The 24,569-nt window shown below is 40.3% G+C and overlaps 1 protein-coding gene and 1 pseudogene across 1 annotated transcript in view; both read right to left on the reverse strand.

The window, feature by feature from the left end:
• Positions 1–4,790: 4,790 nt before the first annotated feature.
• CCDC83 (coiled-coil domain containing 83) overlaps positions 4,791–24,569 on the reverse strand; it is a 42,883-nt gene continuing 23,104 nt past the window's right edge. The window contains exons 5-10 of the mRNA XM_016206733.2: positions 23,340–23,431; positions 20,666–20,734; positions 12,444–12,565; positions 8,659–8,726; positions 7,942–8,141; positions 4,791–4,952 (exon numbers count right to left, since the gene is read on the reverse strand). Coding sequence (XP_016062219.2) covers positions 4,791–4,952; positions 7,942–8,141; positions 8,659–8,726; positions 12,444–12,565; positions 20,666–20,734; positions 23,340–23,431 — 713 coding nt within the window. The remainder of the gene's footprint in view (positions 4,953–7,941; positions 8,142–8,658; positions 8,727–12,443; positions 12,566–20,665; positions 20,735–23,339; positions 23,432–24,569) is intronic.
• Positions 15,827–18,492, reverse strand: LOC107532337 (bromodomain testis-specific protein-like; annotated as a pseudogene).

Below are 24,569 nucleotides of genomic sequence, written 5' to 3' on the forward strand. Positions count from 1 at the left end.
AGAGTCTCGCAGCCTTTGCCGACAGAGGCCTCCCGCACACGCTGCATCTCAGGGAGAAGCTACCCACCGAGCTGTCGGCCTCCCGGGCTGCGCCCTGCTGGGTCAGCCCTTACGAGGGAGCTCCTCCTATTGTCTTTTGACCTGTAGGACTGACACCTGTTTTGTCCAGGTGGAACTGCTACCTATATCCTCATTTGCATGTATACTGACCAATCAGAGTGGCTCCATAACAATCAATCAGAACTCAAGAAGCCAACCAATCAGGCCAATGCTATTTGGACCAATCAGACTGTGCATATTTGGAGTCCTCATTTGCATAAAAATGGGCCAATCAGGAACTAGAGCGTGAACTTTCTCTGTAAAAGGCTGCCTACCTTTTGCACTTTTGGTTTTTGGTGGGGGGCTGTTTCAGGGGTTTGCAAAGCGTTTACCTGAATCAAGTTTATCGGTTTCTGCACCCTGGATTGGCATGAGATTGGTGGTGGTGACCCTTCGTTGATAAAGATGACCAGGAAACTCCTTTATATACCATCTCAGTCATTCTCTACCACAAAGATAGCCATTATTCTGACTTCTATTATCAAGATGCTGTCCTGTTTTTGAATGTTGTGTAAATGGAATCATACTATATATGCTTTTCTGTATCTTTTTTTAACATTATTTTATTTTTTTAATCCTCACCTGAGGATATTTTTTCCATTGCTTTTCCGAGAGAGTGGGAGGGAGAGAGAGAGAGAGAAACATCAATGTGAGAGACACACATCCATTGGTTGCCTCCCCCACAGGGCCCTGGATGGAGCCTGCAACCAAGGGACTTGCCCTTGACCAGAATCAAACATGACACACTTCAGTCCAGGGGCCAAGGCTCTAACCACTGGGCCCAACCGGCTAGGGCCTGTTTCTGTCTTTTGTCAGTCAATATTATGTCCATAAGATTGACCTAGGTAGCCACATTTTGCAGTTTATTCTTTCCTATTGCTGTATAGTATGCCATTGCACGAATATAGCACAATTTATTTACATATTCTACTGCTCATAGTCATTTGGGTAGTTTCCAGTTTTGGGCTATTATCAGTAAAGTTGTTAGGAATATTTTTATCCATGTCTTCTGGTAAACATAAGCACTCATTTCTGTTCCATAATAAGTTGAGTGCAATTGCTGATTATGATATATATAAATACATATATATTTGTATATGTATGTCCAGCGTTAATAAATACTGCATACATACTCCAAAGTGTTCGTGCCAATTTGTGCTCCCATCAACAATTGTATGAGAATTCAAGCAGTTCTGCATCTTTGTCCACATTTACTATTTGCAACTTTTTAATTCTGGCCATTATATTGGGTGTAAACTAGTATCTCCTGGTTTTAATTTGCTTTTCCCTGATGAGTAATAATGTTAATCTCTTTTTTGTATTTACTAGTCATTTGTGTTTTTTCCTACTGATTTGTAAAAGTTCTTTATATGATTTTTTTTGTTAGATACATGCATAGGAAATATAGTTTGCCAGTATGTGGCTTGCTTTTTGACTCTCTTAATGGTATCTTTAAATAAAAAGATGTTAACTTTTTATCTTCACCCAAAGAGTATGTTTATTGATTTTAGAGAGAGAGGAAGGAGGAGAAAGAGAGAGAAACATGGATGTGAGAGAAACGTGGATTGGTTGCCTCCCATATACACTCTGTAGTTATGTGCCCTGACCTGGAATCAAACCCAAAATCTTTTTGGTATACAGGACAACGCTCCAACCAACTGATCCCTACTCAGCCACAGCAAGAGACCTTAATTTTAATAGAATCTAATTTATCAATCTTTTTATATGGTTAGTGATTTTATGGCATTTTTTCCAGGGAAGTGAGTTACATAGGGAACAACAGGCTTAGGGAGCTGAGTAGAACACTGCCAAATCCACATTTACCCATATACCAGATGTAGTTTTTAGTTTTTATAACCCCCCAGCCCTCACCTTTGCCCCTCTCCTCTAGACCCCACCCTCTCCTCTCTCTGGCCCTAACCACATAGTTGTCTGTGTCCATGGGCCATGCATATATGTTCTTTGGCTATTCTCTTCACCTTCTTTCATCCCATCAGCTCCACCCACCTCTCCTTTGACATCTGTCAGTCTTTACCATGTATCCATGACTCTGGTTCTATGTTGTTCATCAGTTTATTTTGTTTATTAGATTCCATATATGAGTGAGATCATGTGATACGTGTCTTTCTCTGACAGGCTTATTTCTCTTAGCATAATATTCTCCAGGTCCATCCATGCTGTCTTAAAGGGTAAGAGATCCTTCTTTTTTATAGCTGCATAGTATTCCATGGTGTAAATGCCCCAGAGTTTTTTTATCCACTCATCTACTGATGGGCACTTGGGCTCTTTCCAGATCTTAGCTATTGCAAATAGCACTGCTATGAACATAGGGGTGCATAAGTTCTTTCTGATTGCGCACCACCATCTTGACTGAGCTTTGCCTGTAATTTTTTCCTGTAATGACTTGCCAGGTTTTTGTATTATAATTTTATTTACTTAATAGACCAATTTGGATTGTTTCTTTTCTCTATATTGTTTGAAAGAGTTTATGTATGTTTGGAATTATATCTTTTTTAAATGTTTGCAAAAATTTATCAGTGAGGCAAACCATCTGGGTTTGAAATTTTTCCTTGTGGGAAAAATTTTAAATACAGATTTGATTTTTTAAAACAGATCTAGGACTATTTAGAATTTTTATTTTTCCTGTTTTTCAGAAATGTTTTTCAAGAAATGTTTCCATTTCATCTAAGTTGCTAAATTTATTGGGAAATTTTTTCCTATAATTTCTTCTTACTATCTTTTAACAGTGTCCATAAAAATTAGTGGTTTTCTTTTTCATTTGTTTTCTCATTTTTTGTTAGTCTTACTAGGGGTTAACAGTTTTAATTAACCCTTCAAGAACTACCTTGTGGCTTTGTTGATTTTCTTTTTCATAGGTCAGCATTCTATTTAATAGATTTTTCCTTATTCTTCCTTTATCCTACTTTATTTAAGTTTATTTTTGCTATTTTCTCTAGATTTTTGAGATGAAATTTTAGGTGGAATCTTCAACCTTTCTTGTTTTTAATACATGAGCTTAGTTATAAATTTTTCTTTAAGCACCACTTTAGCTGGATCCCACAAGTTTTGACATGTCATATTTTTTATTATCAATTTAAAATATTATTTCTTTATAATTTTTTCTTTCACCCATGGGTTTTTAATTTTTTTATTGATTTCAGAGAGAGGAAGGGAGAGGAAAAGAGAGAGGTAGAAACATCAGTGACGAGAGTCATTGATCGGCTGCCTCCTGCACGCCTCCTACTGGGGATCGAGCCCACAACCCGGGCATGTGCCCTGACCGGGAATCGAACCAAAATCTCCTGGATCATAGGTCGATGCTCAACAGCTGAACCACGCTAACCAAGCTCCCCATGGGTTTTTTAGAAGTGTCTTGCTTACTTTCATTTTTTTTGTACTCAGGTTGGAGATCTGTGTTCTATGCATTTCAAATTTTTTAATATTTGTTGTGATTTGCTTTATGGCTCAGGATATGGTACATTTTTATAAATGCTTCATGTGTACTTGTAAAGAATGTGTAGTCTAAAGTTGTTCAACTTTTTATGTCTTTAATGATTTTTAAATCTGATTGATCTATCAGTTATTGAAAGAGGTATCTTAAGATCTTCAAGTCTGATTGTGAATTTTTCTGTCTTTTTTCTTTTGTTTATTGTGATAAAATGTACACAACATAAGGTTTGCCACAGTGTTTTTCAGTTTGGTAAATATATGTATAAGTATATATGTATATAAAAATATGTTTTTCAGTTTGCTTTATATATTTTGAGGTCATCTTTATCAGTACATATAAATTTAGGATTGTTATATCATCATGATGGGTTTATTTAGGAAATAAATTATTTATTAGGAAATTATTCTAAGAAATGTTTCCTCGTCACTTTCTCTTTATTTCTCTTAACAATTCTTACTTTAAAGTCTACTTTGTCTGATAGTTAATCTCACCACCTTATTTTTTGTTAATGTTTGCATGGTGGATTAACTTTCAATCTATCTGGGCCTCATGTTTGTAAGGTGTTCCTTGTAGAAAGCTTTCTAAGTAGATCTTGCCTTTAAATGAAATGCTGATGTAAATCAAACTCAGGCCCACTCACAGTTGCCTGGGTTTGTGGCACCCATAAGAGGGAAATGGTAATGCCTTGGGTAAGAACACAGCAGTTTAGATTTGACAGAGCTGATGGAAATGACCACCCTCAAATGTATTTGTTTGTGAAATGTTTTATATTCATTATAAATATTGTAAGGTTAAAGAAGAGTAGGCTTGAACTGTGGAATGTGGAATGGTTAACTGCCATTTAGCATTCTCAGAGGGAAAGATGTGTAGTTGGTGCTATGTAAACCTCTAAATTTTTCTTAGAAAAATTTCTAATTGAACTATTTCATATTGGAATCATAGATTAACCAGTGGATTTTTAAGTTGTAAAGAACCTCAGAGACCATCTTGGGCCCAATGTCATGCTTCTGATTACTTGAATATAGAAATATAACTTATACTTTTGTTTTTGTTGTTCATGCCATGCAGGTAAGTGGATAGCTGAATACTGGGAACTTCGATTTTAAATATAATTATGACCCTTAGAAATGCAGCTTGTTTAAAAATGGACCAAAGTATAAACAAAATGGGCAGCTGACATATTGCAGTTCCTAAAGAAAATTTATAAGGAAAAGTAGTTTTTACTTTGCAGCTTTTAGTCTTAGAGAAAAGGCTTCATCATTTTATATGTGATGTGGCTTTCTGGGCTGCTGGCATCTTCATAGAATTTGACGGGCACTTCCTTCTCTTGAAAATGAATTGGCATTTTCTTGCTCTCCACACGCATGAGCTTCACTTTTAGGGGGCCCAAGTTTACATAATCCTATGGAGAACAGATACAGAAGAGAATAGGAGAGGTTACCAGCTTCAATAGATAAGGCTCCCTTTATCTGACAGGTTTCATGGCCCTCTTCATTGCCTGAGTGCTGTATAACATGAAATATGAGAGCCACTAAAAATAAAAGCCACTCTGTAAACTTAGATACCCAGGGGGGCATGGTCTCCCAAAGATCAGGCAGCCAGTCTGGCAAGGCCTGTCTTTCAGGGGGTTGGGTGGAGGAGGGGCCCCAGCCAGAGCAGGGAGATATATTCTCTGCAAGGTCCTTAACTGGTAAAAGAAAATGTGGGCTATATATAGGATGTAACCACAGCACAGTTTTCTATATTATTCAAGAACAAAGGGAAAGACGTGCAAACATCACTTTGACTATTAATATTCTAACATTGAGCAAATTCTTTATGAATTTTGCCCTTTTCACAGGACCTTTGGCTGCTGTATAAATAGAACTTATCATATTCTGCCAAACTAACTATAGTTTAAGATCTCAACAAACAGAATTAGAACTCTAATTTATGTGAAATCCCACAGCCACCCCCAAACAGCTCAGGCCCTACCTAACGTGCTTTCCTCTTGGGAGCTTTCCCAAGTCATGTTTTCTTTTGAATTCCTTCAACACTTCTTTTGAATTCCTTCAACAAACCTTTCCTGAGTTCCCACCATGTTCCAGGCTGTGTATCAAGTGCTGGGCGCAATGATAGGCTCACAGACTGGTCAGAGAGGCAGCCACCGGTGATACATTCCTCTAGCACAGTAATTAATGATTTTCTTATCTCTCTTCTATTAGCTTGTAAGGGATCTGAGGATGGTGCCTGCCATCTAGGCATCTTTGAGACTTCATTTCATCCTGTTCTCCCCCTGAAATTCCCAAGCATCTAACACGTACCTGGAGTGTTGCGGGAGTCTCAATAAACATTGATTCAAATTTAGGAATATCAAAAAATGAAAAAGGAAATCGATGTTTTGTTACTCAAAAATGCATATAACTGTATTCAGTTTTGAAAGTATATAGTTATAGAACTATACTAAATGTAAGAGAGGAGAAAAGCAAATTGATAGACATCTACCACATAGTTCAGAATCTTCATACACTGTGTTAGTCTGCTCAGGGTGTCATAACAAAATACCATAGACTAAGGGGCTTAAACAACAGAAATTCTTCTCTCACAGTTTTGGAGGCTGGGAAGTTCAAGATCAGGGTGCCAGCATGATTGGGTTCTGGTGAGAGCTCTCTTCCCGGCTTGCAGATGACTCCCTTCTTGCTGTGTCCTCACAAAGTGGAGCCTATTCTCATAAGGCCACAATCTTATCAGATTAGGACCCTATCTTTATGACCTCACTTAACCTTAATTAACTCCTAAAGACCCTATCTCCAGATATAGTCACATTGGGTGTTTGGGCTTCAACATAGGAAATGGTGGGGCAGGAAGATGTCATTCAATCCATAGCCTACACAATGCCATTTTTACCACATCAAAAACTTCTAAGTAAAAAGGTTTTTCATTCAACCAAGTGGTATCCAATTTTAGAATTTTGTAGACAATTGTCCACTTGAGGTCATCGAAACATACTAAGTGTCATGATTCCAAGGCACTCATGGGGGTGTTTGAATGCTATAGGGACTAGATCTTTAGTCTTTAAACTGTTACTCGATGGTGGCAGGACTGAGTTGTAGTTAGTTAAAATGATCTTTGTTGATTTAATCAGTTTCTTCTGCTTTCCTATATCACTTTTTTTCATAAAAAACTAAGTTCTAGGAGAACTTTTTAAGTTATTGGTAATACCAAGAAGGAAAAGAGCAAGGGGTCAATGTGGGGGTAACTATAATGTACCAAAAGGTTTTAAATAAAAAAGCTTGGCCCTGACTGGCATGCTCAGTGGTTAGAGCATCAGCCCATGCACTGAACAGTCACAGGTTTGATTCCCCATCAAGGGCACATACCTGGGTTGCAGGTTCCCCACCCCTGATCGAGGCGCGTGTGGGAGCTAACCAGTTGGTGTGGCTCTCTCACATCGATGTTTCTCTCTCTCCTCTCTCTCTCTAGCTCCCCCACTCTCCTCTCTCTCTTCTACTCTCTCTAGAATCAATGGAAAAAATACCCTCCGGCAAGGATTAACAACAACAACAAAAGGCTTGAATATTTCAGGTTTCATTCAATGGTATATATATGGCAGCTTGTACTTTCCAAAGATGTCCAAGCTAATATATATCCTTTTATATATATATATCCTTAATATATATGCTTTTCTGACAATGTGATGCCAACCTTCCTCTTTCAAGATGTATGAACTACATTGCCTCCACTTGGGTGGAACTTTGTAACTACATCAACCAATAGATTATGAGGGAAGGGATGGTGTATGATTTCTAAGGCTAAGCCATGCAGAACATTGCAGCTTTTGTCTTAGTCTCTGGAATTGCTTGCTCTTGGAGAAGCCAGACGCCATAACAAAGGGCCAATAAAAGTGCCTTGTGGAGAGGCCTGTGAAGAGGAACTGAGGCCCCCAGCGTAGTCAGCATCAACCTGCCAGCCATGTGAGTGAGCCACCTTGGAAAGGGGTCCTCCTGCCCCCATCAAGCCTTCAGATGACTGCAGCTCCAGCCAACATAGGACTGCAACTGCCTGAGTGTTCAAATGAGAACTGTCCATTGGAGCCCTTCCTGAATTTCCTAACCAACAGAAGCTCTGAAAGAAAATAAATGATTATTGTTATAAGCCATTGAGTCTGGGGGTAATTTGTTATGTATTATTAGATAAAATATATGGTACACTAGCAATGGAGGTGTATAAATGAATATAGGTAGCAAACTGGGCAAGGCTAGGGGTAAAAATAGTATCCAATGAGATGTTAATGGTGGGCACATTTTACCCGTAATTGCAAATAGAATTTTTCAATATCCGTATTGTAGGTTAATTTTCTCCAATAATAAAACAGCATTATCTTAGTAGTCAAAATTGTTTATTAATCTTACCTTGAAATCCTGCTCATCCTCATAGAGTAAATATTTCATGTCAGAAGCCACAAACTTTGTAAATGAGCTCTCTCTGTCTGTGTTTAGCTGCTGGTCAGATATGATGCTGTCCTCTTGACTAAGGGGTAAAGCACCGATCTCAATTGATGAGCTCTCTGTGTCTCTAGTTTCTACTTCTACGGGTTCTGATTTTGACTTTTCTAGGATGAGTGAAAAGAAATTAATTATGTATGTATTTTAGACAGATAAAATTAAACTACAATACATACTTTGTCACATTTTTAATTTGAAAGACCACTGAGAATCTCTTGGAGGAGATGAATTTGAGAATTAGAAATGTAGAATCTGTGTATTAAAGTGAGGACAAGCCCCATTTTCAGACACTATTTGAGCTGCATTTCCTTCTGTTGGCTGTTAAGTTACAGTAATCATGGGAAGATTTGTGTGTGTTGGTATTTTAGTTGGTTGGCCAAAGTGGAAACCACACCAGAGTAGAAAACAGTCCGTCTCTTTCCAACAGTATCTATTTAATTCCCTGTGAAACATGGTGGCTTTGACTTGGAAACAGGACCAGTGCTGTGAGAGGAAGAGTGTGGAGGGGCTGGCAGGTATCTCTTCCCTGAATATGCATCTGTTCCTTGGGCATGAGGTGCCTGTCCATAATAGATGCTCAATAATGTTGTTTTTTCTTAACTTGCCATTACAATAAAATAATACCTGTATGTATTTCTGGCATTTTTTCAGGTGGCTCTTCCTGCCCAGCGGCTTGGGTAAGATACAGGCGCCTGAAGGAACAAATAAGAAAAGCAGTCTGTCAGTCAGCAAGTACTGTGCCACGTGCTCACTAGTGTCTGCGTTTCTTCTGGGTGCTGGAGACACATAGATGAAAATGAGACACAGTTTCTGCCCTTGAGGAGGGTATAGGGCCCAGCGGGGTGGCAGGCAGGCTTGCGGTATTTTAGGGTGACAGTCTGCACCATGCTGGGTAGTGAGCGTAGTGTGAGAAGTGCTGCGGGCGGAGAGAAGCAGCACCTGGTTCAGCTTTAGGAAGCGGGGCTGGTTTCCCGGAGAATATAAAACCTGAGCTGTGTCTTGAAGAGCCAAGGGCTGTTTGCCAGGGAGAACTTGGGGCGAAGGGAGGGCATTTCATGATCAGGGAATAGCACACTGAAAGTCCCAGAAATGAGAGTGAGCAAGACACCAGTCAGGTGGCTGCCGGAGGAATCCAGGTGACAAATGCCAGTGGCCTGAGTGGGGCGGCTTGCAAATGAAGAGGAGGAGAGAAAGAGCGAGCAGGAGGAACCCCAGCTGACGTGGGGGCTCTGGCGTCCGCCGAGTGGCACGTTTCAGCTGCGGCCTGCGAGTCGCTCTGCTGTTGCAGCTTTCTGCGCATGTGCTTAACTCCGCTCCCCTTTTCAGATTCCCACGGAATTTTCAATCAGAAAAGATATGCCTTGACAGCTCCGGATGGCATTTCCATCAGGTTTGCCTGAAGACGGCAGGAAGCAATTGGACCCTTAAGATATGCGAACAGCCCCTCGCGCTTAGCAGCTTGGCAACCAGAGTGAATCCCCTGGTTTACACCCTGCCAGTTATTTAAAGAGCACGAATAAAGTATTACTCAAAATGCTGAAGCCTCCAGAAAATAATGCAACTACATACAATATTTGTATCTGTAAAACCTTCTTAAGGCCTACCTAGTGAAGGTTAGCTTCATATGTAGCTTTGGTCTTCAAGTAGAGGAGTCCGAGGCCATAGAATTCTCTTCTTTTCTAGTTTTACCATTTAGAATAACTAAGATTTTACTAAATGCCATAGCCTTCATACATCTGGTTTCTCTCTTAATCATTAGTTTATTGTCACTTTTGTATGGCCATAGGCCAGAGGCACTTGATATTTAATGATATAGAAAATACTTTAAAGAATGTTATTGTACGAAGTCAGGTTGGATAGATTTGTAGGCATTAGTCCACTTTGCTTCAACCCTGTGGCACTTCAGTTCCTGGGTAGTCACCTCTGGCTGACATTCACCTCATCTAATGAGCAGACACTATGACCTTCTATGTGAGTTGTGAAGGGAAGGAGTTGAGGGAGCTCAGGCTGGGAAATGTACCAACTCTATTAGCTGGCACAGCCCATTCTTCATCCACATGAGAAAACAGAACTTTTTATATGTCCACTGAGGACAGTTGATGTCTACTTCTCAGCGCCCTTACTAGTATCATTACACAGGACTGAATTCTCAACAGAAGAGGTGGAAAGGTGGTTACTATAAAATATACAGTATGTATTTTATTTCTTTGACTTGAAAATGGGTACAGTAACAGCTCCTGAGTATATGGAAAGCTTTCCTCTGGATAAGAAGTGTAACAGATAATTGACGGTTTACATGTTCCTCTGTTTCTTTATGGAGGTTTTTCTAAAATGCCCTAAAAAGTTGTCTCGAGGGGCTTAAAGTCCAGCAAGGAAGCAGACATTAAAGAAGGAGTCGCCAGTGTGGTAGATGCCGGTTACAAAGGAAAAGCTCAGCGTGCAGCCGCGTACACTGGGGCACCTGACCCAGCTCTTACAGATGCCTCCCTACTGTTTCTTTTTCCTTGGGGGGATTTTAATTTAATCTCTCCCAACTCTGAAGCAAGACTCATGTCTCCCACTGAAGAAAACCAACCCACAGGGCACTGATGAACAATGTGGATTCTACTGAAGATGGTTGTGGGGAAGACAGAGGGGAGGGAGAAACTGCATATGACACAGCAAACAACTTGCAAATCCTCATTAAAAAGCTTCTCATCTCCTTTCCTCTCCTTGCCAAGTTTCCTCTGGCCAATGAAAGAATTCCCCTCTGTTAGAGTCAGCGCGTCACAGTCCTGTCGGCACCGGCAGATACAGCCGCCGAGCCGGCGAAGCAGGACACGGGCTGGCAGTGCACGGGGAGCTCTTTTCTCAGGTTTGGCTGGTTCAGAAAAGAGGACAGTGAACAGCAGGTAGAGCTGGCCCGGCGGTTGAGCACTGGCCTGTGAGCAAGAAGGTCAAGGTCCAATCCGGGGTCAGGGCACAGGCCTGGGCTGCGCTCGATCCCCAGCGGGGGGCATGCAGGAGGCAGCCGATCGATGCATCATCATTAATGTTTCTTTCTCTTTCCCTTTTCCCTCTCCCTTCCTCTCTCTGAAATCAATAAAGATATATTTTTTAAAAGGTCAGTAAGAGCAGATAGCAACGATTAGAGGCGGGGCAGGCGTGTGGGGCTGGAGACTGAGCCTAGAGAGGAGGGCAGGCAAAAGAGAGCATTGCCTGGTGGGGGACAGGAAGGCCCCCACCTCCTAGGGGCCTCAGGGGCATCAGCTTAAGAGTCTGGAGATACGGGAGCTCACCAATCAACTAATCCGTTCAGCTTGACTGCCTGCCTCACCCCCAACGGCACGTACCTCTCCAGGGCAGCACAGGCCAGCTGTGGGGAGGAGGCAGGCGGCTCTTGCTCCGTCCTGCCCCACCCGGCTTTCACCCCGTGAAGGAGCTGCACTGTCTCCCAGTTTCTCCAACCTTGTATCCTGACACCTGTCACTTAACCCAGCAAACACAAACCCCACAACTTACCTGCATCCACCCTTTTTGGGATACATGAGGAAGTTTGTAAGCAACAAATACTTTGTTATGACTCAACTAGTATTTTTCCGTGCCACACAAGCCACAGGAACGACTTGAGTGGAAATGGCTTCCTGGCTCTTCCACTCTGTTGAACTTCTCTGCTTTCATTCCTAGACCCGGACGTGTCCCTCCCATCTTGCACATGTACACCTTACATTGTGTAATTCATTTCCCCTCTCTCCCTAAACATGCTACTATTTAGATGATTTCTTGTTTCTGACTACTCGTTCAAATTATGAATGCCTCTTTGAGTTTTAATTCCAGGGCCCCGATTTTCCATCAAGGTTGTTATACAAAGACTTCTTTGTCAGGTAAGAAAGCGATAACCTAAAATACAAAGCCATGTACATGTGTGGTTTCTCTTGTACAGGAATCGATGTGACTTTGAATGCCAGGCTATTTACCCTTTCACCAACTATCAAAGGAAACAATTCTATACTCTACAAGGCAGGGAGAAGCGCAGAACACTTCCAGGAAGCTGCCACGAAACTGGCCACGCCCTCCTTTGGGCTAACCCCGTACCTCACACACCTTCCCCTGCACTGCTTTGCATTGATTTTCATGCTCATATTCCCGGCTGGCCTGGAGGCTTCTGAAGGTCTGCAGCTGTGACAGTCACAGTAAGTGCTTGCTATTATGACTGCAGTGTACTGCCAGGAAAAGCAAGTCAAGCTTTGCACTGTACCAATGGTCACTTGTCACAATCGTATACCTTTACCACAGCCATTCTGCGAGTCCCTTCCTTTTCAACTATTGCAATCTGGCTGGAGCACTGAAGAATTAAGGCATCTTTAAAAATAGCTTTTATAGACGCAAAGGTTTATAAAATACTTTTTAGATATGTTAATACATTTCACCTGGGTATTTTGAGATCCACAAGTCTACAGTTGAATAGTTGATCAATGAGCACCAAATTTTCTTCTTCCAGTTCGTGAATAGCTTTTTCCAATACTTCAACTTCCTTCCTGTGATTTGCAATCTGTTCTCAGGGGAAGAGAATGGATGGTTGGTACTTACTTAGTTCTACTTAGCCTTCTATAAGAAATTCCACTCCTAAGAGTGCTTTTGCCTGAGAGGACAATCTATCCTGTATTGTTATTACTGGGTTTGCTTTGCCCTTCCTCTCTAAAGGGAACGGGTGGGACTCTTTTCCAGGTCATTTGCAGAACATGTTTGTAGGGCTAGGCATTTATTACTGAATGGCAAGAGTTGGCCTTTCCTACTCTCTCAAAACATCATAAGACTCACAGATGAGGCTAGAGGCAGAGATAAATAAGAACATAAGACTAATTAATTTATCAGTGTGGTATATTAATAGCTAAATGAGGATCTATATAAGGTTAATTTCAAACAACACAGAAAACTAAAAACACTGGAAAACAATAGTAAATTACAGCATTTTTAAAAAGAGAAGTACAGTCCTAAAGCCCTTTCTATCAGCCTCTATAATACAATTTTCTTTTATTGCTGGGGTTGTTCTGAGAAACATCAGGTAGATGGATAGTGTTCATTCGTTTGTTCATTCAGTTGTGTTGTGTGCCTACTATGTGCCAGAAACTACAGTACACTTTGGGAAAAAGGATCAGCGAGATAAAATAGCCTTCAAATATCCCTTAGCTTTGTGGGGAAGATGGTAATAAAAACAGAAAAGAGTGTGATAAAACCATGGGAAGCTGCCCAGGTGCTGTGGGAGGAGACAGAGGTTCAGCCTATGTCAGCTGGGTGTCAGTGATGGGGGTGTGGGGTCCTGAGGGAGAATTAGCAGAAGAGATGACATCTAATCCGTATCTTGAAGGCCATGGAGGGATTCCCTAGGCAGAGAGGAGAGTGCACATTCTAGGCAGAAGGAACCACACATGTGAAGGCACAGTTATTTCAGCGTGGACAATACAGAGTGGGAGTTGGGAGAAGTAGGAGAGGAACTGTACAATGAGAGAAGAGGCGAATCATGCTGAAGAGTCTGGCTTTTGTATTGCAGGTGATGGAGGGTCATTGATAGATGTAGCAGGTTTAATTAACAGTAAGAAGTATGGCTGACTCTACCCACAAAATTTGCCAGTTACCTTGATATAGCTATCAGTTTTTAATAAGTGTATGTTGATAACTTCTGTCTAAAGGAGGCTTGTTGGTGGAAAGAATATACAGAAAAATGTTACCAGATAGAATCCTCAACTCACCTCTCTCCCTCCCCAAGCTGGAAAGACTAATGTGTATTGAGGAAGCAGGAGACAGGAAAGGCTCAGGGGTTTAGATTCAGCATCTGTTAGGAGTTGCCAAGAGTGTAACTGACATGAGCGCTTAGAAAGAGATGGCTAACATTTTTGGTTTGTAATTGAGATTTAATTATTGTATTTTAGAATCTGGAGGCAGTCAGTGCATTACCACATGCATACCTCTATGCCATTAGTCATTCATTAAATGCTTGGATTCTCACTATGGCAAGGCTCTGTGCTAGATGCAGAAGGATACAAAAGTGAATCAGGCGTGGCTCCTTCTCTCTAAAGAGTCTACAGTCCAGGGAACAAATATGCAACTAATGATAATATACAACAATGCCTTGGCATCGTAAAGGCTCAAATATTGCTGGTGGCTTGGGGTTAGAAAGAAGAGCACGTATTATCCACCTGCCTTAAACAATTTAGCAGAACCATTAAGTCCATAATACTCAATTACAAAGCTGGGGGTTAGTGCTTCAGGATCTGGTATGTTGAGAGAGAATCGGCTTGATTACAAGCTTGAATGCCTTAAAGAAAAGTTTACAATTTTTAAATGTCAAAGGATGAGAAAAAATATGAAGTTATAAACAGAAGGAATTAATAGAACATTTGGAAATGTTTGACCCAAGGGCTTGGCATGCTTGGGAGGCAGCACACACAGTTCTTGGGTTCTTTCCAAAGCTGGGAATGAGGGCCCTTTCGGGGAGTTAAGTCCAGTCTTTCAAACTAAGGATATCCTGTGACATCACCTACCCCTTTAGAGTACTAAGTAAGGTTCTCGTAAGCTGTTATCTCCTTCCCAGCCTTTTGAAATGTTAGGAAAACGAAAACTAGTTCCTTTTATAGCCAAGTAAATACTTTTAGATTTTCTGGGGTAAGGAAGTGAAAGGAGGAAGTAGGCCACCTTTCCCAACCCTGCTCTTCCCCAAGTACCCAAGAAATGTACCTAAGAAATTGAGATAGATAAGTTGGTTAAAACTTAATAGTTAATAATTTAGTCAGGGACCTAGGATTTTGAATAAAATGTATGCTCTTGCAATTTTCCGCTGCAAGATCCAAGTTAGATTTATAACTCTGATTGCTGACGTGTTTGAATAGCTTTGTCTAGTTTTCCTGGCTTTCCATTTAAGTTAGTCTAAGTCATTTAGAAATTTCAATTTTCTCCATTTTCCTAAAAATCAGGCTAAATAAAACCAGATAATGAAAGTCATGCAACAGGATGTTTCATATCCTTCCCAGAAATCTAAGTGTTTGGTTACTGTTGAGAGAGCGTTAAATGGAGAAGTATTTTCAGGAGGTTAAACAGCTCTGTTACTCATTCAAAATCTTCCTCAAAGAAATGAATTTCTCTCATGAATTAATTAATTAGAACACATGCATTGTTCTATATCCAGGCAGTTTTCAATTCTTGTGATAGTACTTATAACCAGAAATGGTTTAAATTAATCTCATAAGTAAATTTAATAACACTAAAATTAATATTTATTGAAATAAAGATAAATTAAATCTATTAAATTTCCTTTAAATGATTTGTCCTTTATTACTAAGCTCTTTTTGTTCATGATTCAATTAAACTTGACATTTTTTTCTGTCTTTTATTTCCACTGAGTTACGAGAAGTGAAAAAGAAAAGAAAATGGAATGCCACTTGTGGCTTTGGTTGGGAGGGTCATGGCACCAAATGGCCCTTCTTAGTAGTCAAATATAATTTTTATAATTATTTTCTCTAAACCTAATATCTATGATATCTTACAAAAGATTTGAACTGTTAAATTATTATTATTAGGATCCTACTGTTGATTTAATAAAAGTACTAAATTTCTCCCTAATATTTTTTGTAACTATTGAGATCTTAAGTTTTTTAAATGAATACTTTTAAGAAATTGAAATTGTTTAACCATTTTAGAGTGGTCAAAACACAAATAAGATTGGTATCTTGGTGTCCAAAAGCAATAATTTTACTATATGCATTTTAATCTTTCATATCACTCATTTTAAGTTGATGGTTAATTTAAAAACTGAATTTTAATCAAAGCTGTTTTCAAACATTGTCATAATACTGCTTTGAAGGGTCATATCAATGGTGCCAGGCATTGCTTCTCTCCTCCACTCTTGCTCTGTCTCCCCTGCTAAATGAAGGTCTTTGAGGAGCCAGAGTTTGCATTTTATCTTGTTTCCAGTGACTGCTGATGTCCTTTCTCTTCTCCTCCAAGGCACTTGTTTTGCATCTTATTTGAAAGAGATTCTAGTGTGAAGCCAGCATCCCTCTGATTTTCTTGAAATAGCTCCCAATACTTTCTATTCTGTTCCAGGTGCTTCTTGTGTTCGAGCTTTTACTTTCTCTTCTATTGCTGCTTTTCTAAACTGGTGGAAGAGGTCTCGTGAGGATTTCAGCACACCTGAAATTTTGACTGGTTTGCCTAAGCTTTTCCAAGAGTCTGCATTCTTGATCCTTATATCCTTCTGCACAGGAACTTGACCTTCAGGTTCTAACACCATTGTGTCATCACCAGTGAGGCCATTCAAGCCTTGTTCAGAATAGCCCGAGGAGGCAGGATTTGTAAAGGTGAAATGTTTTTCACACTCTGCAAATGTTTCAGTTCTTGATGCTTAACTGCTAACTGGTGGTGATTTTGGCCTTGTTCCACTTGAAGGAGTAAAACAAGAGATTGCATCTTGCATAGACGATTGTCTCTTTCCTTTCTTTCTAAAAGAATCATTCTGTTTTACTCCAGTAAATTCAAGTGACATTTCTGATTTGGAATCACTGCTGTCTGAAGAGCTTGAATCTGCTACTGCTTTCAGACTCAGATGAGCTGCTGCTGCTGCTTTCTCTCCATGGGAACCACTTCCAACAGCCTTGGATGACTGAGTGTTCTCAGATTTTGTTTTACATTTTCTGGAATTTAGCTGATTGTTGACATTCCAGTAACTGCTTTTCCAACTCCTGTTTTTTTCTGTGAAGGAAGTTCTTCTTTGGTTTTCATTATTTTCTTACTGTGAGGTTTTAGTGACCTTTTTCTTAGACATGCAGCAACATATTTTCTAGCTCTCTCAGTGTTGTTGTTTTCAAGGCCTATCTACCTCATCAGGGTTGGAATTTCTCAGTGAAGGCTCTCTTGGTTGTATTACATGAACAACTCTCCCAAGTTTATCTCCAGGGAGGAGTTTGTTTATATCCAGACTTAACTGCCTTTTCTATGATAGCTCATAGGTTTAGCATTATCTTCATCCTCAGGTTTCAGAACCAAAACCTGCTGTTTCCTCTTTGGCTGATTGCTCTTGGACTTTTCCTTTAATTTCATTTGCTTAAACTTTTTCCTTGGATTTTCGTCTCTGTTATTTAACCTTTTCTCTTTTCTTTTCCCTTTTAGAATTCTTTTGTTTTAGCGTATGGAAGGGTACTTAAAACACCTAACGGTACTTGGGTCGGAACCTGTACTTGTTGAACAGCCTTAAGCTGCTCCTGAAGCTTTGCAAGGCGCTGAACTCATGCATCTGCAGAATCACTAGAAGAGTCATCTTCAGAGGAAGCCTTACTACCGCTTTCTCGACCAAGCGACTTTTGTGGTATTTCTTTTGATGTTATATACAGACATGTTCTCAACAGGTTCATCTGGGATCTTTGCACAATGCATTTCAAAAACATCCTGGAGCATTCTTGCCATTGCCGCTACTTCATGATCTGGAGGACTGTATTCGTAGCAATTCATGAACATTAACATCTGCAGCAAATTCATATGCATCTTTCTATTCTCCATTGTCCATTTTTCTCTCGGTAGTTACAAGATCCATTGGATTTTTTGCAGTATCATTGTAGTTAGGGAGGCCCAACACATTAACGTCAACAGGATGATAGAAGAGCCATGCATGTGAAAAGTGCTTCTTGGCAAGATTTCTTTAAGAATCTCACTATAGTGCCTTTATATTGTTGCTGAGAATCTGGCAAATCATTCTTCAGCACAGCTTCTTTTATGGGTGATTTTGCTGATTTTCCCCCCCTGTAAGTGCTGGGGGACATTCACCTCTTGCTTTAACTACTGAAGCTGTAGGAGGTGCATCTGCTTTCCTCTTCACAGCCCTTGTAACCTGAGCCACTGTTTGTGAGGTAAAGTTGGGTGCATCACCTTGTGACACATTTGAAGGAGAAATAGATGTTTCAGAAAATACAAGGGGACAAACTTGCTGCTTAAATACCTTTTCCCGATGCTTTAGGGGGACTTTTCTGTAACAGGAGAAACTGCTAATATCCTGTTGAGTGCCTTTCTTTATTCTTTCCTTACCACCCACGACTTGCTCTTCTTGTGGCATCTGAAATTATCTCCGCTCAACAACCTCTCTAGAGCTTGTGTCGTAAGAACAGTGTCATCTCCAGGCCTGTTGTATAAATAACAGTTTGAGAACACCATGTTGAAGTCTTCTCTACATTCTGCAGCCTGCGCGTATCATTTATGTTCTAAGTGCTTCTTAGTTGTACTTAGATCCATTGGGTTCTTTATAATGGTCTAATAATCAGGCAACTTTAGTGTCACAGCATCCACAGGCTGCTGAAAAGGCCAATAAAAACTATGCTTTCATAAACCTTTTTGTAGATACTGCAGTTGATTTGTCAATCGCCTGTTTCTCTTAGTTTTTATATACTCCGGTGGCCGAGGGTTAACAATAGCTGTTTGTCTACTTGGCAGAGATGGTCTTAAATGTTTCAAATCCTATATTCTAACGTTGTCTATAAGTACATGTCCTTTTTCTATACAAGTGCTAAAATTGTTTCATTATGTATGCCTTAGTTTTCAATGATTTGTTATTTCAATCTTTCATAGTATTTCTTTCTGCCTTTCTAAAACACAAATAGAGGTCCCGGCAGAAAAAAGCCTGTAAGTTTCTCTTGTGAAAAGGACCTTGTGTGGCCGTCCCCTTTAGCTTGCCCAAGACCAAGTGGTGCAGGGCCGAGATTCTCCACTGTCATCCCCGCTGGCTCTCACATGAAGGGCGGCTCAAATTAATGCTTATTTTTAAAAACTGGGGATTCATCTTGATTCGGTTTTGGAAATAGTATGGACCATGACTTTATAAAGGCAATTTAAAAATAATTGTCAACATCATAGAAAGCATATTAATTTTTAAATTCCTTGCTTTCTAGACTCACTAACTCTATTTGGTCAAATAGGGAGCAAGGAAAAGAGAAAAGGAGAGAAGATGACAGTGACATTTTTACTTCAGGTATCTGAGCAGATGGTGCAAAAAGAAATACAAGAAGAGAAAATTTAAGGAGAAATTTACTGAGTTCTGCTTTAGCTATGTTGAGTTTGAAGTGCCTTTGGGACATCCAAGTGGAACTATTTGGCAGGCAAATTAAAATGCAGGTCCAGAGCTAAGGACACACGTTAGTGCTCAAGATGCACATTTGAGAATCACATACAAATAACTTGCTACCAAGAGCTGTGTGTAGTTGAAGTGAATTCTCTCAAAAGATAGTGAATTTTCTTTCACAGATAGCATCTAAGCATAGATTTAGGGGCTACTTGTCTGGGTATAAAGGGAATTTCAAAGTATGGTAGTGAGTTTTGCACAACCTCTGTAGCACTCTTGTAGCGCCTAAACCAAAGATTATGTGCCCTTTTCATCCAACAACATGCTCTCACATCTTCACTCAAGACTTAAGCCATATATTTGATTCATTCCACCAATACATATATCTGTACCCATGGACATTCTTTCATTCAATAACCCTTTAATGAGCACATATTATTTATTAGGTTTCAAGGATATACAGTTGAAAAGTCATAGCCTGTTCTGTGCAGTGAAGAGACAGATGCATAAACAGATAATTTCAACATATTTTGTAAAAGCAAGAGTTACAGTGAAACAAGAGAGCACTGGGGCGAAAGCACTTAAGATTTCCTGGGGGACTTACAAAATGATTCACAAAGAAATGGACAATCAAACGCCTAAAGGAAGAATTGTTTTCCGGGCAGATGAGGGCAAGGAGCTAACCGCAGAGGGACTCACATGTGCAGGGCGAGGAGAACAGGGAAGGGCCCCATAAAAAAGGTCTAGAGGTCCTCTCAGGATCACTTCCAGCACGAGCAGTAGTGTGGCCCCGTTATAGGGAGACAGATGGACAGCTGGGCCCACTGGTTCCCGCAGGCTCTCCAGAAGGAGGTGTGACGAGAGCCTGAGGACCAAGCTGGGACGGGATGCATAGAAAGCAGTGGGCAGGGACATCTTGGCCATTGGCAAACAGCTGTAACCGTGGGCTTGGTGTTGGCTGCCACACAATGTCCAAAAGGCCAGAGCAGTCTAAAGCACTCCCGGTGCAGCAGAAAGGCAGAGGGAGCAGGGATCCGAAGGGAACCCCATAGGTCTGAGCCCTTTTTACTAACGCTTCCCACAAGAGGGCATGTGAGCCCCACCTCTCTATACGTCCAGGGTCCACCTTTGAGAAGGGCAGGGGGAAGAAAGAAAATCTAAAGGACTGAACATTTATCTGAAGGAGGCCATGTTATCCCCAAGGGGCAATTTACAACAGCAGACAATGAGGTCAGAGTGATCCTTTAGCCTGGCTCTCATCACCCAGGAGGAAGTGGGGTCCCGGGGAAGACCAGATCAATTGTAGGGCATAAAGAAGCTTTGTACGTTTGAGTATATTTTGTAAATTGTGACGCCAAAAGTGATTTCTGGTTATTATTGAAATTATTTATGGTATCCGTTGAGTAACTGTGTGTAATAAGATTAAGACTCCACTTGAATTTTATTTTACCTCATTTAGTGACAGTTCCATGCTTTCCCCATGACTTCAGCTCATAAATAAAAGTCATTTCCAATTAAAAAAAAAAAGAAATTGTTTCGAAACAGCCCACTCACCTCCTTTTTCAGCCAGTCGTTCTCCCAGATCTCTCGGCAGCTGCCCTTGTCGATGAGCCTCACTGCATTCTGGAAGAAAGCCCCACTCAGCTTTAGCAATGCTGAAGCACAGTCAACTTATCTGGTCGTTCCTTTTAAATTATGTTTTGCAGATACTTTGGAAACATACCAAAGAACATCTGTTCAGTTGTTCTTTACTATCCTACTGTATAGTGGTTACTGATTTGCACTGCCTGATACGGGCAACTCAGAGAACTGGACAATGGCTGTCCATTCAGAGTAGCCTCTATTGTGACCGAGTCCGACTGCCATGGTGAAATCAGATCACTAAGTGGTCTGCTCCACAGCTGAGACGGCTAACCTGCAGTGACCGAGCATTCTTCAAGTTTATGGTCAAAGACATACTCCAACATATAGCAAAAGCACGAATAACTACATGACTACCTTTCCAATTTGAAAGATTTCTGCATGTTAGTAATAATAATACTATATATTTACAAACCTAACAGCAAATAGTTTCAGATTGGTAGGCAATAGCTAGACAGTTTCCCAGAAAAAGGCTTTTTATTTTTCATTTTAATTTTTTTAATATGTCTTTATGGATTTCAGAGAGAGAAAGGGAGAGGGAGAGATAGAAACATCAATGATGAGAGAGTCATTGATCGGCTGCCTCCCGTACGCCCCCCCAATGGGGATCGAGCCCACAATTCAGGCATGTGGAATTGAACCCCGATTTCATGGATCATAGGTCAACACTCAACCGCTGAGCCATGCTGGCCGGGCGAGAAAGGCATTTCAGATAAGCAAAATGGGAAAAGCCTTACTTAATAGGTTCATAAAATGTAAATTCATTTTTAATTACTTGGATATTTATAGTTTCACCCAAAGGAATATTGTAGTGGATGACAGATCATATTTATCTGTAAGGTACTTTTAAATGGATACCATGTTACCAATTCAATATTCAGCAACTAAAGGGCACAACGAAAGAAGAAAAATTAGGAAAAATCTTCTACATAGTTCATAAACATAATTTAAAAATATGTTAAGGGTAAATTTATTCCTTAGAGTCCGAAGATTTGCAATAATAATTTTTTCTTTAAACCAGGCTAGTAAAACTAAGAGTGGGCCTACATTTCCTAGGGACCAGGAACTCATATACTCCAGCTACAATGGACACTTCTCAAGTTTCCTCAAACAGAATTTAATTTCATTTGGACAAAAGTAGGAAGTAGCTCATAACTGAATTGATTTGGCTAATGGCTTAATTCACTAACAATGGAGCAGTGGTTTTCAACTTTGACCACACATTAGGCTCTCCCAAACACTTTGAAAAATTCAGAAACCCTGGCAACATCCCAGGCCAATGACATGAGCAGCAGTATGAGTAGGATTCGGGCATCACCTGGGTTAAACAAATTTCTCAGGTGATTCCAATATGCAGCCAAGGATGTGCAACAGTGGACTATAGGAAATTAAACTGTGTGCTAAAATAGGCAGATTAAATGAGGAACCTTCATTCACGTGTGTGGGTGTTTGGTTATGCAGAGAGAAGAAAATGTGTAGTGTAATGATTAAGAGAGATGATCCAAAGGAGACACCTTGAATTGAACCTCGAGTCTGCCACTTGCTCTGGGCAAGTCACAGAATTTCTCTGTGCCTCAGCCTTCTCATTAGCAAGTCCCTACTTTACAGAATTGTTGAGAGACTTAGATATAAAATGCTAGGAACAGTAAAACAGTCCTCGTTATATATTGAACATGGATACTGAAAACATATTTGATCTACATATACATTTTTAATCATCTTAACTATGGCCAGGTCACTTAATTGTTGATTCCACCGTTTCGTCATATTCAAAGTGGCCCAGTTGCGTAGGCAGACAAGCTGTTGTCAGCTTTCCATAATCCTCTGCATTTGTGTAAATCAGTAAAAAGCATACAGTAGGATAACAACAGTAAAGGAACGACTGAACCAACAGGGAGGCAACAAACAGTTGCTACTGAAACTCAGTGAAGAACTTTAGAAAACACCAGACATTTATGATTCTGAAGAAGGAATGTTCCAGGTGAAGAGACAATCCCAGTGGGGACTCACTGATTTAGGAGATATTCTGGGGACAAGGGAAGGACAGTAAAAAAAAAAAAGTAGAGAAGAGATATTTTTTTGCAAAACAAAGAAATTAGAAAACACATAAGATTAGAAATTATATCTCAAATTTTTTTTATATTCCAAATTTTTAATGCTCCAGCAATGTAAAGTATACTCTCTTAGGTTTGGATATGTAAGAAAGCACTTTTTAGGCAAGTTACATTTCATTCTATAATTCATCCACTTTATTTAATAACATATTGTAGCCATTATTATTATACTTAAAAATAAATGAGTAATAATTTACTGAGTTCTTGCCCCTTGTGAGGCACTAGGCTACTTAGGTCATCTCACTCAATCCTCATTATTCTCTAAAGGCAAATATTATTTCCCCTTTGCTTTGGAAACTGAACCCCAGAAAGATCAAGTAACAAATTTAGTTTATACACCCAATAGGTGGCAGAACCACAATTTAAATTTAAACTGCCTAACCCAAGAACCCAAGTTCTTAGCTATTGTAATATACTACAAGAAAAATTAACAGGAAAAGTTGTTGTTTCATTATAAGAAAATTGAAATATACCTCTGTGGCCCATTCCTTCTTTTGGTCCAGTTGCAACAACATGTCTCTGACTATTCTCTTTCTAGTGTCTTCCAGAGTAATTTTATACTGTTCTTTAAAAAGAAAATGACAAGGCTTATCCCGGGTACAACTATGACGTTAGTAAATGTTATCTTCCATGGTCTGTACCTCTCCTTTCTGTGCATTCCCCCCTCCCCAAATTTTCAGGGTACATTTCCACTGAAGCATCCAGCACCTTCAACCAGCAGAAATGCTCCGGTAATTCACTAACACCTTAGTGTGAGCTAGTTTAAGATGACATCTCCCCCAAGAGTGTTTGTCCTTTCAAAGGATTGTCTCTCCGAAGGGAGAGTTGCCAATACTTTAGTACTTGTGTGGCCGTCTATCCTTCATATCACACAGCTTCTGATCCACAACAGAAATACAAGGAAGACTGATGATCCTGAACCTCTGACTTCCTCTGACAGTGTTTCCAGGGTCCTTGGCCTGCGTGGCCTGGGGCAGGGAAGACGGAAGGAGAAGCGGAGAGCAAGGCCGGGGGGCCGGGGACAGCGACAGGCTTGGCCCTGAGCGAGGCTCGGAGCAACAGGACAGAGCCCAAGGAGGGCAGGTCCCCTGTCTTCCCTCTGCCTTCCTAGGTCATAAATGTCAGAACTGAGGGCGCAGAGGAGCATAAAATTTGAGGCCTCGAAAGTTGCTAGAGATCATGTAAATCAACACCCCTGTTTAAGGAAAGTGAGGCTCAGCGACACTGAGGCTGCTTTACAGAGTGGAGAGAAGTAAAGCCGGATGAATCAGTCCAGTCTGTTCACTGTTTTACACAATAAACCATCACCAAGCTTTTTTGATGTGCGTGACACTGTTTAAGGCACTGATAGTATAGCCAAGTAAGAGACAAAACCCCTGCCTTTACGACAGGTGCATCCTAGTGGGGAAGTCAGACCACAAATAGGTAAGCAAGCAAATAAATATTTCAGGTGGAGATGCGCGTGATGAAGAAAAACTAAAATTCTCTGGTTTACACAGGGTGATCAGAGAAAGCTTTTCCAAGGAGGTGGCATCTGAGCAGAGATAGAATAAAGTGAGGGAGTCAACAGGAGGGAACTGGACTACTCCAAACCTGAGAACAATCCAAGTTAGTTTTGTTATATGATAATATCTATGCTATATTTATAACGCCTGAAGGATCATTATTTGGAAGTCGGAAGGTATTTTCCCATACAAATGATG

The sequence above is a fragment of the Miniopterus natalensis genome, chromosome 11 (assembly GCF_054644295.1).
Source record: "Miniopterus natalensis isolate mMinNat1 chromosome 11, mMinNat1.hap1, whole genome shotgun sequence".
Taxonomy (NCBI): Eukaryota; Metazoa; Chordata; class Mammalia; order Chiroptera; family Miniopteridae; genus Miniopterus; species Miniopterus natalensis.